Genomic DNA, 22,226 nt, shown 5'->3' with positions numbered 1-22,226 from the left:
TTGCCTCTTTGACTTCCCTCAGTGTCCCCGAGAAAGCTTGATTTAAGATCTCTCTCTATCCCCTCCCCCTTCCCTTCAGACCCTTTCCCAAGCAGGTGTCCACACAGGTTCCAGTCAGCACAGGAAGCTCTTCTCCCTTCAAGGGCCTTCTCAATCCCACGGCCCCCTGCCACCTCCTGGCATCCAGCTTTTCAGATGAACATCAGTTCCCAGGAAGGTGGAACTGATTGTTAGAACACTCCCGGGGATACAACACAGGGGTCCAGCTACAGCTATTGGGGGTGGGATGGGATGGGGAGCAGCGCCTCTGAAATGAAGGGCTTGACCAGAATGGGTAGAGTGGGAAGCCCTGAAAGACAAAGGGCTCCCCAAAGGAGCAGGGGTTGCTTCTGAGCCTTGGGTGACCACACTCATAATTTCTCAGATGCTCCCAAATGGGCAAGACCCTTGAAGGTAGGCTCAGGTGAAGGGCAACAGAGTCAATGCACTAGGAGTCCCCAGGAGCGCTCTCTTTCCTCTACTGTCCAGCTGTGTCCTATCAGGTAAGGCATTAACCTCCGTGGTTTCACGTGTTAAATAAGAGTGATGATGCTTTGCTTGGCTGAAGGTTCAAGGCTGGCAGTACCCCAGACTGACAGTCAGGTGACCCTAGGAGGAGGCATGATCTGAAACAGAGAAGTGGTAGGCAGGTTTCCTGGGAGACTCTTTGGAGTAGGGAGGGGAGTGGAAGGTGACACTTTTAAAATTTGCATGGAAAGGCTTTTACTCAAGCTATCTGTTTCGCCTCCATCCATAACTTTGGGGAGAAGGAAGGACACTGGGTCTGTGGCCCTTGGCTTTTAATTCTCACAGCAGTCTTGAGAAGAAGATGATAAATTCCTTTTTAAAGATGTGGAAAATGAGGTTAAAGGGCCTAAACAACTTACGCAGGGCCGCACGGGTAATAAATGGTGGAAACTGAATTCACACCCATGTGTTTCTGTCCATGGCACTGCCCTCCCTGGTCCTCAGAGGCTGAACTGCTGAGTTTGTTTTGAATGGTACCACTTGTCCTTGGGCATGGCACAAAGATTCTGATGGTGAAAGAAGAAGTCTGTAGACGAGGAGAGAGAAGGTCGGGAAAGTGGCTCTGATTCAGAACCACTCAAAAAAAAAGAGGGTGAGTAGGGGGGAACTGATTACGAGCTTACCTTAATGCACTAAAATGATGCGGCTGCTAAAGAAAGAAGAAGGTGAGGGGAAAAAGGAGGAACCAAAAAAGGTGAAACCGAAGTATTAAAAGCCCACGTAATAAATGTAGCTCACATTTATTTAGCACCAGGCACTGTTTTAAGTGCTTTACTATATGGTAGACTCAGCTGTTAAGAATTTGCCTGCAGTGCAGAAGACTGCCTGCAGTGCAGGAGATGCGGGTTCCATCCCTGGGTCAGGAAGATCCCCTGGAGAAGGAAATGCAACCCACTCCAGTATACTTGCCTGGGAAATCCCATGGACAGAGGGGCCTGGTGGGGTCGCAAGAGTTGGACATGACTTAGCACCACCAGGTGCTATTATCATCCCTCTTTTGTAAATGAAGGGAAACTGAGGTGCAATGAGGTTATATAACTTTCCCAAAGTCACACATAAAATAAATGGCAGTGCTGGAGTATGCATATTTTATAGCCGTTTCCTGAATTCTGCATTGCTCAAAAGGGCCCGATAAGACCTGTCCCAGTTCTGGGTCCTGACTGTCGGGGAAACTTTGAGCACTTCTTCCGGAAGGTAGACTCAAGATAGTAATGATATAACCAACTTATATTGATCTCTTTTGTCAAGTGCTATTCCAAGAGCTTTACACAGAGGAACTTCTTTCATCTTCACAACTCTAGGAGATAGGCTATCATCCCTATTTACACATGAAACTGAGGCAAGTCACAGGAAGCCAAAAGTCCAAAGAAACTCAGATGTTTCACCTGCAGAAAAGCAGACCTGAGAGGGCGCCCTCCCTCCTGCAGGCTCTCTGAAGGGCTGTCCTGGGGAAGACAGAGCGAGCGGAAGACAGAGATACCCACTGCAGGCCACTAGGATCAAGACACTTGTCCAGGTCAGGGTTATACTCGGTGTCCTCTAAAGGCCCCTCCAGTCCTGAGACTCCTCCAGCCATTTGGGTCAGAGAATGGGCTAGAGGGATAAGGGAGGCTAGGAAGTGGCCTGGCAGAAATCGTTTCCCCAGAGTCCCTCCAGAATAAACCCCAGAGCTCCCCGCTAAAGGGAAGAATGGGCCATTCACTCTCTTCCATCTGCCTGGAACCTGGGATCTTCATTCAAATGACAAAAGTCTATGGTAGTGCCTGACCAGGGCTGGAAAGGTGGGAGGGAGGTGGCCTCCCATCCAGCCCAAGGGACCACCTATTGGGCATCTACTACATGCTGGGCAGAAACTTTGACATCATCTCATTTACTTCCCTCAAAACAATTTCACAAATGCAGAAACTGAGGCTCAGCTGCAGGTGAGACACTTGCCCAGGAGTAGACATCTGGTGAGCGCCTGGCCAGTTAATTCCAGAGTCGTGGAATTAACTGTCTGCCGACACACTGTCCCTTGCTCTCCGCGCCTTTTGGTGTGTGACAGCTGCCTCTCATCCCCTTCTCAGGAGGGCCTCAGGGTCCTGGCCACCAGGATGGTTGGCTGGGGGTCAGACTCCTCTGCGGCGAGGACAAGGAGTGGGGGCCAGGCGCTGGGATGGGGGTCGCAGGGAGAGGGACACAGAGTTCTGTCGCAGCCAAGGCTGCAGTGGTCAGTGGCTTGTCCTTTTCTTTGGAGGGGTGCTCCGTCCCTGCGGAGGGAGCCACATCTGGGAAGAGGCCGGGGACCGGGCGCGTGGGCAAGGGGGCGCTGTGACGACGCAGGTGTGCCGGGTGCCATGACGACCGCATGGCCCGGCGCGAGCCCCCTCCCCCGGACCGGGAGCGCGAGCGGCTGGCCGCCGGCAGCGGGCGGTAGAGCCTAGAGCCGGGCGGGCCGCGGCGCGGCTCGGGAGCCTTCCATCCCGGCCGCTGCCCGGTCTCCGCGCGGCGAGAGGAGGAAGACCCGGCTCTGGGCTAGGGCCTGCGAGCGCGGGACTGTGGGGCAAGGGCGCGCGCCAGCAACCCAGCACCGGAGAACCGCATTCCTTGCCGGTTCGTAGGGGCCGCTGCCTCCCTCCGTCGGGGACCGTCCTGGAGCAGGGCAGAGTGGGCAGGATGGACGGTGAGTGACCCCGGGGCTGAGGCTGGGGCGAGTCGATGGGTACTGAGGAGCTGTTAGCCTAGAGAGAGGCGAGGGGAGGGGGTGTTCTGATCGCAGAGGGCTGTCCAGAGCCCAACACTGTGACTCTGAGTGTGTGTGTGTCTGTGTGACAGTCAGACACACACTGAGAGAGGGAGAAAGACCTAGAGTGCTTTGTAGAGTGTGTGCCTGAATATGTGTGTGAGACAGAGAGAGAGGTAGGGGAAAGACCCGGAAGCCTCTATGCCCCGAGTGCCTAGCACACTCCCTCCTGCCTGAGAGGGGGCTCCTTTGAAATCAGGTGAGGACAGCTTGCCTATTGGCGTTAAAGGAATTGTCATTCCTTCCAGGCGGCAAAGTCGGAGAGATGGAATTCTAGACAAGGTCTCCTCCATGCAGAATTTCCCTCCCTGGGATAAAGGAGAGGGACCTATGGACCTGACCTCCAGAACTTTAAGGCAGGGGTCCCCAAACTCTGGGATCTAATGCCTGGTGACCTGAAGTGGAGCTGATGCAATAATCATAGAAATAAAAATGCACAATAAATGTAACACACTCGAATCATCCCCAAACCATCCCGCCCTCCCACTCCCCTTACCCCCCTACCCCCCCACCCCCGTCCTGGTCTGTGGAAAAATTGTCTTCCATAAAGCTGTTTGCTCCAGCCTTACCAGGTAGGGGGCCAGACCCCTGTCTCAGCCGTTGTGGGCAAAGGAAACCATCTTTCAGCTAAGAAACTGGAGAATCCAGGGCTGGTCCACTGGCTTGCTGGGTGTCTTTGGGGTTTTGCCTAAATCTCTCTGTGCAAGGTGGTGCTAGTGGTAAAGAACCTGCCTACCAATGCAGGAGACATAAGAGATGTGAGTTTGGTCCCTGGGTTGAGAAAATCCCTTGATAGAGGAAATGGCAACCCACTCCAGTATTCTTGCCTGGAAAATCTCATGGACAGAGGAGCCTGGTGGGCTACAGTATATAGGGTCACAAAGAGTCAGACATGACTGAAGCGACTTATCATGCATGCACTTTTTGCAACTGGTTACCTATCTCTTGAATGGAGAAACTTACATTCAGCTGGACTCACAGTGTGGCTGTGAGGGTAAAATAAGACAAGATGTGTTGAATAAAATCATACCGTAAAAGAAGGCTGCTCCAGGAGGTAATAAAACCCGGAAATTCCAAGCCAGTAGAATTGCAAACATGGCTGGCCAGAAAGAAAAGGGAGTTTTACAGAACATTATGTGCAGCTGCACTTGTTGCTTTCCAATGAGCTAGGGTTGGAAAGTGCACGCACACAAGATGCAATGAGAAATGCAGAACTCAAGATGCATCTAGAAGATTAGTGGGATCTGAAAGAATAGTGTTAGCAAAGCACCGAAGCTTCAGTGAACAGAAGCCAAGGAAAACTGGTAGAGACAGAGCAAAGTGCTTTCAAAGTTTGCATAAGGATAGCAGAGGAACCTGCGTCGGGCTTGGGCTTGTGGTGCATGTAACATTAATATGCAAGGGAGGGCAGCCTAGCAGGCCGCACAGGCAATTTTGCTTCAAATGGTGAAGTGAGGGACATAAGGGGGAGATTGAAGCCCAAGATAAGTGATTGGATAAGGCATCAAGCCACATATAATCTAAGCTCATACAAATAACATCCCAGGGACCTGGAGGCATTCTCCGATGTAATCTTTGCCTTAGAGGAAATGACAGAGAATGAGGTGCCAGAAGACTGAAGATGGGCAAATGTCCTGATTTTCAGAAAGGAAGAAAGGGTAGATCAAAAACAAGCCCTAAACTGCTAAGAAAAATATTGACCTGTGTTTAAAATTTCAGAATAAATTATCAAACACTTAGTGAACACTTGTTGTTCAGTCACTAAGTAATGTCCGACTCTCTGTGACCCCTTGGACTGCAGCATTCCAGGCTTCCCTGTCCTTCACTATCTCCTGGAGTTTGCTCAAACTCATGCCCGTTGAGTCAGTGATGACATCCAACCATCTCATCCTCTGTTGTCCCTTTCTCTTCCTGCCCTCAATCACTCCCAGCATCAGAGTCTTTTCCAATGAGTCAGTTCTTTGCATCAGGTGGCCAAAGTATTGGAACTTCAGGTTCAGCATCAGCCCTTCCAATGAATATCCAGGGTTGATTTCCTTTAGGATTGATTTGTTTGATCTCCTCATTGTCCAAGGGACTCTCAAGAGTTTTCTCCAGCACCACAGTTCAAAAGCATCAGTTCTCTGGCACTCAGCCTTCTTTATGCCACCTCTCATATCTGTATATGACTGCTGGAAAAACCATAGCTTTCACTATACAGACCTAAGTTGGCAAAGTAATGTCTCTGTTTTTTAATATGATGTCTGATTTTGTCATAGCTTTCCTTCCAAGGAGCAAGCGTCTTTTAATTTCATGGCTGCGGTCACTGTCTGCAATGATTTTGGAACCCAAGTAAATGAAGTCTGTCACTGTGTCCACCTATTTGCCATGATGTGGTGGGACTGGATGCCATGACCTTCGTTTTTTGAATGTTGAATTTTAAGCCAGCTTTTTTACTTTCCTCTTCCTCCATCAAGAGGCTCTTTAGTTCCTCTTTGCTTTCTGCCATAAGGGTGGGGTCATCTGTATATCTGAGGTTATTGATATTTCTCCCAGCAATTTTGATTCCAGCTTGTGATTTATCCAGCCCAGCATTTTAAGGAAATGAGAACCCACTCCAGTATTCTTGCCTGGAGAATCCCAGGGACAGAGGAGCCTGGTGGGCTGCCGTCCTCGGGGTCACACAGAGTCGGACACTTAGCAGCAGCAACTCTGCATGTAAGTTAAATGAGTAGGGTAACAATATACAGCCTTGACATACTTCTTTCCCCATTTGGAACCAGTCCACTGTTCCATGTTCCATGCTAACTGTTGCTTCTTGACCTGCACACAGATTTCTCAGGAGGCAGATAAGGTGGTCTGATATTCCTATCTCTTTCAGAATTGTCCACAGTTTGTTGTGATCCACATAATCAAAGGCTTTAGCATAGTCAATGAAGCAGAAGTAGATGTTTATCTGGAATTGTCCTGCTTTTTCTATGATCCAACAGATGTTGGCAATTTGATCTCTGGTTCCTCTGCCTTTTCTATAATTCAGCTTATAAACCTGGAAGTTCTCAGCTCACGTACTGTTGAAGGATTTGAAGGATTACCTTGCTACCATGTGCAATGAGCACAATTATCTGGTAGTTTGAACAATCTTTGGCATTGGCCTTCTTTGGGATTGGAATGAAAACTGACTTTTTGTAGTCCTATAGCCATTGCTGAGTTTTCCAAATTTGCTGGTGCATTGAGTGCAGCATTTTAATAGCATCATCTTTTAGGATTTGAAATAGCTCAGCTGGAATTCCATCACCTCTACTAGCTTTGTGTGTAGTAATGTTTCCTAAGGCCCACTTGATTTCACACTCCAGGATGTCTGGCTTTAGGTGAGTGATCACACCATCATGGTTATCTGGTTCATTAAGATCTTTTTTGTACAGTTTTTCTGTGTATTCTTGCCACCTCTTCTTAATCTCTTCTGTTTCTGTTAGGTCCTTACTGTTTCTGTCCTTCATTGTGTCCATCTTTGCATAAAACATTCCGTTTGTGTCTCTAATTCTCTTGAGATCTCTAGCCTTTCCCATTCTATTGTTTTCCTCTTTCTTTGCATTGTTCACTTAAGAAGGCTTTCTTATCTCTCCTTGATATTCTTTGAACGGTGCATTCAGTTGGGTATATCTTTCCCTTTCTCCTTTGCCTTTTGCTTCTCTTCTTTTCTCAGCTATTTGTAAGGTCTCCTCAGACAACCATTTTGACTTGTTGCATTTCTTTTTCTTGGGGATGGTTTTGGTCACTGCCGCCTGTACATTGTCACGATCCATCGTTCTTCAGGCATTCTGTCTACAAGATCTAATCCTTCAATCTATTTGTCACTTCCACTGTATAATCATAAGGGATTTGATTTAAGTCATACCTGAATGGCCTAGTGGTTTTCCCTACCTTCTTCAATTTAAGTCTGAATTCTGCAATAACAAGCTGATGATCTGAGCCACAGTCAGCTCCAAGTCTTGTTTTTTGCTGAATTAGAAGACAATAAAGTGATCAGACATCACAGAATTTTTTCAAAGGAGGCATCCTGTACACTTGCAAAGATATGTGCACAAGAATTTTCATCACAGTGCAAAATTAGAAATCATCTAATGTCCCTAAGTTAAGTAAATTAAAGGATGAGAGCACTTGCAACAGCATGCTATATGAGTTGTGTTTAGGATTTTATTTACTGATATGAAAATATATTTACTACCTACTGTGAGTAACTTTTTAAAAAGCAGGTTTTAGAACACATGTGTAGAATGATCCCCTTTATGCAAAATTAAATAGGCTTATTATTGAATGTATATGTAAAATACATGCAAAGAGATGGTCACTAACATCTTTGGGTGCTCCTGCTTCTGAAAATATACCCTGAGAGAAGGAGCTGATGCCTGAAAGCAGAGGTCAGGAGACTGAGATGGGAAAAGGAGAAAAGGCAAGAACAGAACTGAGTGTGTGGATGAACTGGGCTTAGTGGTGGTCCACTAGGGCTCTATTTCTCTGGACGCCTTCTGAGAAAAGTGCAGAAGGCAGCCAAGATTTTCCCTACAGTGATGGGTAGCTGACATCTGTTTGTTCCTCTTCACTGGTTGAAGGTTGCTCCACTCCCACAGTTCTAGGCTGATCCCTTTTGTGGCTTCAAAGAAAGCAAAACAGAGAGCCCTGGTGTCGGCTTGATGAGATGCTGGAAATGCAGGGTACGGTCAACTTGGCCAGAGCCTTTGGGATGTGGCTGGGAGCATCACAAAGGCAATGGCCGTGGGGGCATCTCTGGGTGTGAAATTTCAGGGATGTTTATTTCACTCTTTTCTTTTGTAGTGCTCAGAACTGCTTTATAGTAAACATGTTGCTTTTTTTATAAAAATAAATTTTTTTTTTCCAAAAATAAAGAAAAACATGTAGTGATGTAGTAGTCATTAGGGGCCAATATTAGTGCTAAAAACAACTCAGGCTAAACCTCCCACGTTTCCTCTTTCACACTGGGTTTCTAAGAGGTAGAAAGATGAATTACAAGATTTCAGCAGGACCCTGCTAATATCTCTCATGAGAGAGCCCTGTGAACTGAGCTGTGGCAAGGGGGCTGGAGGACTGATGACAAGACTTTTTATTAACTTTAATGCAGCTTAGAGGTCCCTCAGACTTTGACCTTGACATTGATGTCAAATAATTGAGAGGGAAGATAAAAGGCATGCTCATCAAATCTGTGGATAAGAGCCATAACACCCACAAGCAACACGTTCGAAATTTAAATTAGGGTATCTTAACATTCTGGAACACTGGATCAAAACCAAGAAAATGAAATGTAAAGTGAATTGCAAAGACCTGAATTTAGGTCCAAAAAAATCAATTGCTTATATTTCAAATAGAGGAGATCTGGCTTGTAATATTGAGGAAGGTTTCTGGGGAGATAAAATCAACTGACTGACGGACGTGGGCCCAAAACTCCCACTTACTGAAAAGACCCTGAGATGTTCAGAGTGGGGAAAAAAGGCCGGGAGAGGGGGATGACCTTGGGGACAGGGTCCTATTCTTGTTCAAGGAGCAGAACTGGAACAGGTGGGGGACAAGTTGCAGTAAGACCACTCAACAATAGGAAGAACTTTCTGTCACTCAGAGTTGGCCTAGAAGCTGTGTCCTTGCCAGGTCTCATTAAGCAAGGGTCACTGACTGGCTGGATACTGACTGGAGGGCAGAAGGAGGTATTCTTGGGTGGCTGGACCAAAAATAGGGCCTGGAGGGTCTCTGAGGGCCGCAGACAGACACCGCAGTCTGTCCGTCCTCCTGCAGAGTTGCTGGATCACCTGGGCAGTAGTCCCTCTCAGGCCTTCCCCACCGGGCCTTGGCTGGCGGTGTGCTGTGCAGTGAGTCGGCAGAGGGCACGGTTCCCACCCCGCTCCCAGCCCAGCCCCAGGCTAGCAGCTTCCTCAGAGCCTCTGGCAGCCTCCACGGCTGCCTGCCCAGCCTGGGAGCTCTGTGGCTGAGGGAGGCCAGAGGCAGGGAGTCTGCTCACACTGCCTGGTGGTGGGTGACCTGTGGGGAAGTGGCCCACGCAGGGGAAGGCTGCCAGAGAGAGGAGCAAGCTAGCTGGTTTCCCTCCAGTGCAGGACCCAGAAATTTCTTGGAAATCCAGGTGGGTTCTGCTTTCCCTGCCCCCAGAAATGCTGCCAGCGGCGCTGTCAGAGTTGAGAACCACTGCCGTCATGAATATTTTAATTATATTTATCAGAGCTTCCTTCTGATTATAAAGGTTAGATCTCAAGTTCGTGCAAAGGAAAAAGAAATACTTAAAACACACTCTGTTACACACTGTTAACGTCTTTTGTTCTGGTTTTTTTTTTTGGTCATTTGTTCACACACACACACACACACACACACTTTTATATGGAACACAGTTTATAATGCTTCTGCCTACTATTTTGTAACCATTACCACCTTGGTCAGCATTATCCTCCCACCATTAGAACTTGTTCTATTTCTTAAGTAAATCCCTAAAAAGGGACTGGCTGGCTCTGGGAGTGCGTCTTGGATCAGGGTGCTGGATGGATGTGCCCTGTTTGCAAAGGCTGAGCTGATGTGTGTCCTTCCAACCCCCACAGTGCACAGCCACCCTCTGGTGTCCCCAAGCGCTTTTCCTCTCTGCCAGTCTGGTTGATGGCATGCTTACCCAGTGTTCTATTAAAATTGCATTTCTTTGATTACAAATGAACTTTTCGTTTCATGTGTTTATTAGCCGTTTGTACTGTGTTGTGTTGTGTTCTTCAGCAGGTCAGGCTGTGTTCACCCTGAAGCTCTCAGGAAGTGGGCGCTGAATGGTATAGTTCAGTTCAGTCACTCAGTTGTGTCCGACTCTTTGCAACCCCATGAACTGCAGCATGCCAGGCTTCCCTGTCCATCACCAACTCCCGGAGTTTACTCAAACTCATGTCCATTGAGTCAGTGATGCCATCCAACCATCTCATCCTCTATTGTCCCTTTCTCCTCCCGCCTTCAACCTTTCCCAGCATCAGGGTCTTTTCCAATGAGTCAGTTCTTCGCATCAGGTGGCCAAAGTATTGGAGTTTCAGCTTCAACATCAGTCCTTCCAATGAACACCCAGGACTGATCTCCATTAGAATGGACTGGTTGGATCTCCTTGCAGTCCAAGGGACTCTCAAGAGTCTTCTCCAACACCACAGTTCAAAAGCATGAATTCTTCGGCGCTCAGATTTCTTTATAGCCCAACTCTCACGTCCATACATGACCACTGGAAAAGCCATAGCCTTGACTAGACGGACCTTTGTTGGCAAAGTAATGTCTCTGCTTTTTTTTTTTTTTTTTCTTTTTTTTTTTTTTCTAAGTCGTGTCTAACTCTTGCGACCCCATGGACTGGAGCCCGCCAGGCTCCTCTGTCTGGGATTTTCCAGGCAAGAATACTGGAGTGGATAGCCATTTCCTTCTCCAATGTCTCTGCTTTTTAATACGCTCTCTAGGTTGGTCATAATGGTATAACTGGGTTTCTAATCTAGGGCTGAGCTCCATGTGGTACCAGGGCAGACCAGTAGGTGGCGCTAACGATGCAGTTATTAGTAGGAGAACTGTGAACTTGGTGGAGTACCCAGCTGGATTCCACGCTCTGAACTTTCATTTTGGTGTTGCTTTCTCTCTCACACATCTTCCCGGCTTTTTAGGGAGGCCCACAACAAGAGTATTATAAAATATTATTCTCGGATCCATTGTGCAGTTATAGTACCATCAGCTCAGCTGCTGCTGAGTTAACACATATTGAGTGTTGTGTGTCCCACATTGCGTCAAGTTTTCTTCACATGTTATCTCACTCTTTTCAGTTAGTGTGAGCTTATCTCCATTTTGGGTTTCCCTTGTGGCTCAGCTGGTAAAGAATCCGCCTGCAATGCAGGAGACCTGAGTTTGATCCCTAGGTTGGGAAGATCGCTGGAGAGGAGAAAGGCTACCCACTCCAGTATTCTGGCATAGAGGATCCTCTTGTTGGTTTTTACACAGCTTCCTGTGTCCTTATGTGGTGGAAGGGACAGGGGCGCTCTCTGCGGTCTTTTTAAAATAAAGGCACTCATCCCATTCATGAGAGATTGTCCTCGTGACCTAATTAGAGTTGACCCTTGAACAACACGGATCTGAACTGCACTGCTTCATTTATACACAGATTTTTTTCCATTAGATGCATACTACTGTACTACACAATCTGAGGCTTGTTGAATCCATGGATGTGGATTCAGGGCTGACTGTAAATTTATATTTAGGGCTGACTGAGCTGAATTTAAAGTCATATTTGGATTTTTGACTGCACAGGAGTCAGAGCCCCGAACCACCTCATGCATTTTTCAAGGGTCAGCTATGTCTCCCGAAGGCCCTACTTCCAAATACCATCACATTGGATATAAATTTTGAGGAGACACAAATATTCTGTCTATTGCCTGAAGTCAGGAGAAAAGAGAGCTGGGACTTAGCAGTCTGTGTGCATCCACTACCTCCAGGGTCTTTGGTCTAAGACCTTCAGCTCTGTGGTTCCCAGACTGGAGTGTCCATTGGAATCATGGGGAAGACACGTTAAAACAGAGATACCTGCATTTCTGGTTCCCTAGATCAGGGGTGATTCCTGAGAATCTGCATTTCTAGCAAGTCCCAGGTGGGGCTGATGCTGCTGGTCAGGGACCACACACTGAGAACCAGGGCTTCCTCATCCTCTCTGCCCCAAGACTTTCTGTGGCTCAGAGCGTAATCTCTGAGAGCATCAGAATTCCCTGGAGGAAAGGGGAATGGCATAATTGGGTCCAATGGATGAAATTTTCACAGGCTGTAATGTATCCACAAGGGCACCAGGCAGATCCCCAGAAGGAGAAGTCCAGGTGTTAATGAGGTCTCCAGCTGCTGGTATGGGGTCCAGATGGGGTGGGAGGCCTGCCTGCCTCCAACCCATCTCACCACCAGCCAGGGGAATTGCCAGGAATAGGAAGGAGTTTAAATAAATTGAGAATAAATCAGTCTACAGTGCTGGAAACTGTCCTAAGTGTAGAGACTGATGCTCAGGCTCAGCCAAGGGTCCAGGGATGGGCAAGTTTGCTCACAGACATTTCTCAGGGCCAGCCTTTGGAATATGAGCTCACTAAGCAGTCCCTTGAAACCCAGTGAAAGGCAGTGGGGCAAACACACAGGCTAGAATTTAGTTGAGCAGGTTTTGACAATTTCCTCTACTCATCCACACCCACAGATTTCCCCAAGTTATTCAGGTCGATTTTGAGGCTCAGCAAGAGTGAGTTAACTAAGGAGGCTTCCAACAGACTGTGATGGGGGTTCTTTCCAGAGGATCCTGGAAAAGGCCTCTCAACACTAGCAATGCCAGCCTTGAGCAGGACCCTGTCACCTGACATCAGGATCCGCCTTTCCTTCCTTTTTCTCTTCATACACGTATTTATCCACTTAACAACCATTTAGTAAGCCATTTATTAACACAATGATCAGGCCCTGCTGAGATGCTGAGGATATCTTCCCATCAATGAGAAAGAAAAGATCCTTCCTCTCCAGGAGCTGATTTTCAAAGCTGGAGGGAGAAAAAAAAAGATCCAATAAACCTGGGAGCAAAGAAAATATTGGCAGATGGAAGAAAATAAGCAAGATACTATGAGAGATAATAGTGGGCACCTAAATTAAATAATCAGGACATGCTTCTCCAAGAAGGCAGCATTTAAGTTGAACGCTAAAGGAAGGGGAAGGGCAGAGGGACTAGGAAGAGATAAAGGCGTTAAGAGTGCGTTGGAGGTACCATGAGGGGACCAGAGCAAAAGAACAAAGGGGAGGGTGGCAGGGGTGTGAGGTCAGATGGATGGTAACAGGAATCAGACCATACAGTAAGGAGTTTGGGTTGTATTTGAGATGCAGTGAGGAGTCTAGGCAATAACTGTTAGTGGCTCCTGCTGAAAACATTGGTGAAAAGCTAATGGGGAACTTGAGAGAGGAGGGATCAAGCTGACATCACTTAAGCCCACTGTTCAACCTTAGCATTAAGAAAGAGACCAGCAGGGAGTTCCCTGGTGGCCTAGTGGTTAAGATTCCAGGTTTTCACTACTGCAACCCAGGATTCTGCAAGCTGCAGCCAAAAAAAAAAACAGAGAGAGAGAGTCCACCAGACATAATCAGATCAAGCCTCTAGATCTAATTGTCATTTACAGGAAATACAGCAGACAGAGAGCAGAACGTGTAAAATGACATCAAGAGGGGGCAATCAGTGAAATCCAGTATGAGAGATAGTCTACAGACAAATGACCCAGACATTTATATAATCCCAAGAGAGACCTGCAGAAGGGCCACTCAGATAATGAAACCACAGTGCCATGTCACTAGATTTCGGGGTGGTTTGCCACATAATAATACATAATAGAAATGGAAATCTCATTTGGATCCTCACCCAGACAAACCAGTTATTTAAAAAATTCTGTAAATCCTTCAGTAAAAAATAAATTAGTTAAAAAATCTAACAATGAAAAAAAAAAATCTAACAATGAGCGAATTTTAAATGCTAATTGATAATTAACACAATGGTTAATTTTGATACTGGGTTATGGATTTTTTTGAGTCCTATTTTTTAGAAACAATCTGAAATATTTGTGAATGAAAGAGAAGTGATTGTGCTTCCAAATCATCCAAGGAGAGGTGTGGGTATGGATGAAGCAAGATTGGCCTTGAGATGGCAACTGTTGAAAGTGAATAATGTACGCTTGGAGGTTCTTCTTACTCTTCTCTCTTATCATGGTTTATTAAACTATATACTGTTATATACATTCACTCTTACATTCTCTCTTGTGCATGTTATTAAAATAAAGATGTCTGGGCATAATCGGATGCCCCTGGAGGGCCTAAGCAGAGTAGTATCATTTCCTCCTCTCACTGTGCACCCGAGACTTCCAGCGTCTCCTCCTCCACCAGCAGACCCTTCGCCCCTCCGAGTGCCCCCCTGCGCCTGCTGGTCCCTGTGGCCCCACCGTGCCAACTTATTGGCCGTGCTAGTCTCTGGTCCTGAGCCTCCTGTGGGCCTCCAGGCCAGTGGCTGAGCTCTGTATGCAACAGAAGATGCCCCAGAGACTCCTTATCTCCTGAACAGGCCCCATTCAGTCCCAGAGGAAAGCAGGAGGAGAGTTTATAAGACAACATCATGAGTCACCACAACTAATGACTCCCCAGAAGAGCTGTGGTTGGACACTCAGCTGCTCCTTCCACAGGTGCCTGGAGAAACACTCTGAAGCCCGAGACACATTAGAGACACAGAACCACACCAGCTCAGCTGCAGAGACCAGTGTTCTCCTGAGCAAGTCTGGGAACCCCTCTGGTCACAGTCCTGCCATTTCAAATGGAGTTAATACCTAACCTATTTACCTCATGAGATAGCAGGAAGGATTGGATCAAATAACAGACATGGAAAAGTGAAAATGTTAGTTGCTCAGTCATGTCCGACTCTTGGCGACCCCTATATCCTGCCGGGCTCCTCTGTCCATGGGATTCTCCAGGCAAGAATACTGGAGTGGGTTGCCTTGCCCTTCTTCAGAGGATCTTCCCATCCCAGGAGTTGAACCTGAGTCTCCTACATTGCAGGCAGATTCTTTACCATCTGAGCCACCAGGGAAGCCCAGGAGATATGGAAACTCTTGGCTAAAAGCTGTGCAAATGAAGCAGCTGATACCATGATAGGAGAAGGTGAAGGATGGGTGGTGGCCTTGGCTTTGGATGGTCTGAAGAATTGAATGTGCGCCTTTGATCCTCAGCCCTGGTTCAGAGTCCCCTTTCAGTCTTCCTCCCTCTACTGCCTTCTTGTCTTCCACAGCTAAAGTCTGATGATGATGGGGAGAAGGGACATCAAAGATATTGAGGGTATAATAGTCAGGATCCCAGAAGAAAACAGGTGGTGCACTCAGGAAGGGTTTAACTGAAGACAGTTTGGTAGAGAGACCTGAGAACAGGGAGAGGAGGGCAAGAGAACCAGCATGGGATGGTGATGCACACAGGGACTGGCAATCACAGGCAGCTGTCGCTGCAGAGGGGAACCTTGTTATTGCAGCCCTGCAGGAACTGGAGCTGTGGAAGAGGAGTGACCCAGCCGGAGCTGCACCCATAAAGACAGCCCCATGGGCAGGCCTGGTCCAGGCAGGGAGGAAAGCAGGAGGTGAATACCCTGACCTCTCTCTCCTCCACTCTTTCAATCTCCTTCAGTGCCTCCCATTGGCTGAAACCCAGTTAAAAAACCAGAAGGCAGGGAATAGAATCTAAAAAAGAGTGGAGATATATATATATATATGCGTTTGTATATATGTATAACTGACTCACTTTTGCTCTGTAGCAGAAACTCAACACTGTAAATGAACTGTACTCCAATTTAAAAAAAAAAAAAAGACCCAGAGAGCAGGGGAACCTGGCTGATACAGGTTCCTGAGAGGTCAGCCTCTGGGGCAGAGAGGAGGGCTGAGAAGTATGGAGCCTGGATGCAACACAGTGGGACTGTGTGCAAATGGAGAGTGACCAACATTGGGAAATGACACGAGAGGTGGACAAGTGGGTTGGGAGGTGTGAGATCAGGGTCTGAGTGGCTGTGTTGAAAGTCTTAGATTGGTAAATCCAGTTGCAATTGGAGTTGAGCTCATGCCCGGATGCTGGGCATGGTCAGGGTCTGGAGCACAGAAGGATCTCCCAGTGGTGAGAAGTCAGTCATCTCTTCTTCACCTAAGATCCTGACCTATGTGCTCCTTTGCACCTAGGGGAGCCCTCCCAGCCTTCCAACAGCAGCTGGCCCCCAAGCAAGAATGGGAGTGATGCTGAGGCCACCCCGGCTGCAAACCTCACCTTCTCCTCCTACTACCAGCACTCCTCCCCAGTGGCTGCCATGTTCATTGTGGCCTACGTACTCATCTTCCTCCTCTGCATGGTGGGCAATACCCTGGTCTGCTTCATCGTGCTCAAGAACCGGCACATGCGCACTGTCACCAACATGTTTATCCTCAACTTGGCCATCAGCGACCTGCTGGTGGGCATCTTCTGCATGCCCACCACCCTTGTGGACAACCTCATCACTGGTGAGTAGAGGCAATGGAGGCAGCTTCCCCCTGAAATCACGGCTGGCCTGATCTCCTGGCCAAGGTGCCGTTGTCTCAAACTCCCCAGTCTTATGGCTGAGGGATTAGACTAGAAATAACAGATACAATGAATTAATCATTTGCTTTGTTCCAGGCTTTGTGTGACTTATTCTTCCTGCATTATTTTAGCTAATCCTCACAACAATCCAATGAAGTATGCATTATTGTTATCCCCAATTGATGGATGAGGAAACTGAGGCTCAGAGTGATTAAGGGGCGGTTCTATAGTTTACACAACTGTCAAGTCCCACATTCTCACATCTGTATTTCTAACCACTGCACCTTTCAGTGCTACTCTCCCAGGGAGCTTCCATCTAGTTCTGGGCAGAACTAGAACCAGCAGGAAGAAGGTAAGGAGGCAGGTTTCCTCTGAATAGGGACCTAAAAACTAATTTGAGATGTTCTCCACCAAAGGGTTCCTGCCTACAGGTATTGTGCTCCTTGTCACTGGGAGTGTCTAAGTAGGGACTGGCTGGCTGCTTAGCAGGGATCTGGTAGAGGGATTCAAGCAGAACTAGGCCACCCGACTTCTAAATTCCTGCCCAGTATCTAGAAATGTCAGAAGGATCCCACTATCATCTACCTTCTCCCAGGATTCACTTTTCTTGTTTCAGAGTAAGGCGCCGCAGAGTCTAGGTGGGAAGGACTAGTTTCCAGAGCTGGGGAGACCCCTAGAGGCCTGTGTCTGCAACTTCTGAGCTCAGAGCTCCCAGAAACAGGATTCAGAGCCTGGACAGCCCCGTTTGGAGTGACTGTGGTGTCTCTGTGGTATAGCTGGTTAGCACGTTGGGCTGTTAACTGAAAGGCTAGTGGTTCAAGCCCACCCAAGGATGCTCTCCCTTATGCCAGCCATTTGGGCTTCCCAGGTGGCTCAGCAATAAAGCACCTGCCTAGAATGCAGGAGATACAGGAGATGCAGATTCTGTCCCTGGGGTTGGGAAGCTCCCCTGGAGGAAGAAATGACAACCCACTCCAGTATTATTGCCTGGAGAATCCCATGGACAGTGGAGCCTGGCAGGCTACAGTCCATGGGATCACAAAGAGTCGGACATGACTGAGCACACACTACCACACACCACAGCTGATGTGAGGTTGGGGGACTCACAAACCCAGAAAGTGAAGCCAAGGCTGTCACTTTCCCCTTGGCTGTCCTCTGGCTAAGCCTGGTGGGGTCTTTAATCACAGCTGAATCACAGGTTCTTTCAGGGATGCTGAACAGAGGCCGTGCATCCTTCTTCCCCAAACACACACAAACATATGCATGCACACACACATGCACATGTGCATACACATAAAGGTGTGCACACATGCTTGCACACTCACCAGTTAACAATAGTCTGGTGAGGTCACTAGTTGGTTACAGTAGTGTCTGCCAGTCCTTTTTTATCTGTATAAACCGTTGTTTATTTAACAACTTCTTAATGTGGGCATTTAGAGTTTCTCTGATATTTTGCAGTTACAACAGTGCTACAATGAATAACCCTGTGCATATGTATTTTGTGTCATCAGAGGTGTATATTCAGAGTAGAGTGAGATTGTTAGATCAAAAGACAAGTGCATAAATTAGGCATTGCCTAGTTCCCCTCCAGAAGGACTGTAATGATTTGCATTCCCACCAGTGATGTCTGAGAGCTCCTGTTTCTCCACAGCACGTATCATTTGCGTTTTTTTAATTATGAATGAGGTTTGAACATTTTTTCATGATTTTCCATCTACTCTCTACAGCAATATTGACTTTCCATGACATTTAAACTCCCTGGCACCCAGATCAAACTCTCAGCACTGATCCATAGTGATTTAGAGACAAAGAGACTGTAAATGAATCTCCCCCTTCATTTTCACATCTGTAAAAAGGAGACAGTAATGGGGCTGTGGTGAGGACTGAGCGGGCCAGTGCCTGGTACCTCATAAGGGTGCAGACAGAAAATCAACATGGCAGAGGCTGTTGGTGAAAGAAGACCCCAGTCTTGGGAGATGACCCCTGTCCACAGGCACAACAGGCAAGAACAAGCTGCCCCTCCCCATCCCAAGCCTAGAGGGTTGGAAACACCAGGTAGTTACCAACACAGAGCCTCAGGTAGCCAAGATGTGAACCTGGCTACCAGTCTTGAAAGCATGTGGGACCCAGGTCTCATGAGAAAGCAGAAGCTCAGGGATCAGAGTGAGGACATCAAGTACGATGGGCTAGAGCTGCTTATACCTCCCCCAACTTGTGAGTCAGGATGGATCTGTCCTAGTGGGTCTCCACTTTGGCTGCCACTTAAATCTCCTGGGTCGATTTGGAAAATATGGTAGTTTGAGTCCCACCCTTAGAGATTCTGTTTGTAACTAGTCTGGCATGGTCCTGGGCACTGATCCTTTTCCAAGCTCTCAGTTGATTCTAATGAGCAGCCAGGTTTGAGAACTACTGGCCTAAAACTTGGAGCTGGGCTATGGGAGCAGAAAGCCAGACAGGGCTGGATGGTTCTAAAGCTCATGGAGAAAAATTGTTGGTCAGTATAAAGGCTGTCTCTAGTAGGACTGTCCACAGAGATACCGGCCGGTCAGCTCCTCACTCCTGGAAGCGTGTAAGCAGAGGCGGAATGACAACCTAGCTCGACTGGAGGAAAGATACAAGCCACAGAGGGGACTGGCCCGGATGGCTGAAGGTCTCTGGCTTTTTGTGGATGAGGCGTCTCTCACTCTGATGGCCTCTGTCATTGCAGGGTGGCCCTTCGACAACGCCACATGCAAGATGAGCGGCTTGGTGCAGGGCATGTCTGTGTCTGCTTCCGTTTTCACGCTGGTGGCCATCGCTGTGGAAAGGTGAGAGGGTTCCTGGCTGGGTTATCCTGGGCTGACTGGGACACAGCATGAGGATTAGCTGCTGTTTCCACTGCCAGGCCTGCAGAAGGCCAGGACTGCTCTGTGGTCTGTGGTCCTGAACCACAGAGGGAAGGGTGGTGGGGCTGCCTGCCCTCTAGAATTGGGGGACTGCAGAGGATACTGCCACCTCCTTCTGGAAGACCTGGAGGCAGCTCCTGAGGAGCTGTAAAAGGTATTCCTGGGCGCTAAGAGGAGCTTGGGGACAGTCCTTGTCTCCTGAGCGGTAGACCTCCTTGCTGGTCCCTGACTCCCCAACTCCACCATCTTCTGCTGCTTCTGGTCTTGCAGCCTCAGATTCCATCAGAGTCTCTGATAAGTGTGGGTCTGCTAATAGAATGGAGCCAGGGACCAAGCAGTTTGCTTTGTAAGCAACACAACTGACCCAGTTGCAAGGGGGTCCTCTTCCCTCTCCATGAGCCCTTTCAATAAGGGTGCTTATCCCAGAGCAAGGGAGGCAGGAAGGTAAGTTGGAGGGCTGCCTAGCTGGATGACCTTGGGTAGGTCATTTAACTACGCTGAGCCTCCGTTTTATCACCTGTCAAATAGTCCATACCCTACCGGGTGGCTGGGAGGCTTCAGTGAACTTCTGTTTGTAAAGCTGATACATAGTACCTGGTACGGAGACCATATGTCAGCAGTTAATAGTATTCATCTTTACACCCACACCCTCCTCCTTGTCTTCTTCCAAACTCAGGCACTACTAGCTCCACCCTTCCTAGAATCTAGTGTCCTCATCATCCCTCCACTTCTGCCCTCATCAAATCCAGTCTTTTGTGACCCAGTGAAGAAGGCAGCTGGGGAGACAGAACTGGGTCCCCATCTGCAAGGCCACTAATTAGCTGGGTATTTGGGGGAAGTCCTCCTTCATTGGTCTTCATTTTGTTGTCATTGTTAACGATGACAATGTCTCCCAGTGGTGTTTGGGTATTCTTCAAGTTCCTATCTCCTCTGGGAGCGCTTCCTGGTCTGTCCTAGGATCCTTCTCCATTCATTAAGTGCTATTGCACTTAGAGCCAGTACTATGTGCTTTAAGAATTATTTGTTTTCTGGCAGTTCCTTAAATATTTGATGTCATGAAACCAGGAGGCCAAAGTCAGGTAGGTTGAGAAAATAAGGCTTGAGACAAGCTGTGGGAGAAGTGGCAAGTGCTGTCAGGTGGGGAAAAGGATAGGAGGGAGGAGAGCAGGACAGTTTGGTGAAGTGGAAAGAGCAGTTGGCTGGGAGTCAGCTGTGTTCTAGCGCAGGTTTAGCCCTTAAATTGCCCCACGACTTTCCTAAACTAGATGGGCATCTTTGACCAGGAGAACGGGGTACATGTATTTTTTGAAATGCTTCAGGAAATTCTAATGCACAGTGAGGGTTTACGGCTGCCAGTTTATATGGCAGAGTGGAGCAAGACAAATCTGTATTCAAGCCTGGTCCTTGGTACTAGCTAGGTGTGTGACCCTGAGCCAGTTACTTAACTCCTCTGAATCCCATATGTAAAGTAAGGGTGTAATAATAATCACAGTTGAGACATCCTAAGGAGGAAATGGTGCAGAACTGTCTTGATACTATGGAGGCACTGTTGGAAGGATGCTGGCTAAGATGACATAGGGAGAGCCTGTCACATAGACTCCACACCTGAACTCTCAAGGTTTTCTGGAGAAGCCATAAACAGCTAAAATACACCTACCCAATCGGCCTACTCAGGGACAGAATCTGCCAACTAAGTCACTGCTTGCTGCCAGCTACTCAGTTTATCCTCCAAAATGCACAAACAGGATTCAGTTCTTGTGAAACCTGCCCTTTCGTCTTGTTCCATGGCCACCCAACCTTGGAGTTGATTGCCCTACAGGTGAGAAACCAATTTGCTTGTCAACGAACATAATTAACACCCGAGCCTTCTTTGACACCGCCTAAGGTGCAATGGTGGAGGTGAAGTGCCCCAGCCCCGCCATCCCCCAGCCCTCTGCCCTCCATGGGGTTGGCACTCATCCCTGGGGCCCCCCCAGAACCCCTGCTTTTCTTTCCTCCGTCACAGGTTCCGCTGCATCGTGCACCCCTTCCGCGAGAAGCTGACCCTGCGGAAGGCGCTGGTCACCATCGCGGTTATCTGGGCGCTGGCCCTGCTCATCATGTGCCCCTCGGCCGTCACGCTGACCGTCACGCGCGAGGAGCATCACTTCATGGTGGACGCCCGCAACCGCTCCTACCCGCTCTACTCATGCTGGGAGGCCTGGCCCGAGAAGGGCATGCGCAAGGTCTACACGGCCGTGCTCTTCTCGCACATCTACCTGGCGCCGCTGGCGCTGATCGTGGTCATGTACGCGCGCATCGCCCGCAAGCTGTGCCAGGCGCCGGGGCCCGCCGGCGCGGGCGGCGAGGAGGCGGCGGGCGAGGGCGGGCGAGGCGCGCGGCGCAGGGCGCGGGTGGTGCAGATGCTGGTCATGGTGGCGCTGTTCTTCACGCTTTCCTGGCTGCCGCTCTGGGCGCTGCTGCTCCTCATCGACTACGGGCAGCTGAGCGAGCCGCAGCTACACCTGGTTACCGCCTACGCCTTCCCCTTCGCCCACTGGCTGGCCTTCTTCAACAGCAGCGCCAACCCCATCATCTACGGCTACTTCAACGAGAACTTCCGCCGAGGCTTCCAGGCCGCCTTCCGCGCCCAGCTTTGCGCGCCGCCGTGGGGGAGCCACCGGGAGGCCTACTCCCAGCGGGCCAGCCGGCTCCTGCGCACGCGAGCGTTCGTGGAGGTGCAGCCCAGCGACTCAGGCCTGCCCTCCGAGTCGGGCCCGGGGCCCGGCCGTCTCCCGCTGCGCAATGGCCGCGTGGCTCACCATAGCTTGGCCGCCGAGGGTCCCGGCTGCTCCCATCTGCCCCTCACCATCCCAGCCTGGGACATTTGA

General features: G+C 48.7%; 1 protein-coding gene across 1 annotated transcript; it reads left to right on the top strand.

Moving 5' to 3' along the window:
- Positions 1-2,914: 2,914 nt before the first annotated feature.
- On the top strand, positions 2,915-22,226 carry NPFFR1 (neuropeptide FF receptor 1). Its single transcript, XM_061161317.1, has 5 exons — positions 2,915-2,979; positions 3,168-3,229; positions 16,099-16,413; positions 19,179-19,278; positions 21,362-22,226. Exons 1-5 carry the CDS (start codon positions 2,915-2,917, stop codon positions 22,224-22,226), a joined length of 1,407 nt encoding a protein of 468 aa, XP_061017300.1.

The sequence above is a fragment of the Dama dama genome, chromosome 15 (genome assembly GCF_033118175.1).
Source record: "Dama dama isolate Ldn47 chromosome 15, ASM3311817v1, whole genome shotgun sequence".
NCBI lineage: Eukaryota > Metazoa > Chordata > Mammalia > Artiodactyla > Cervidae > Dama > Dama dama.
Note: the sequence above shows the minus strand (reverse complement) of the source record. Positions and strands in the feature narration are given on the sequence as shown.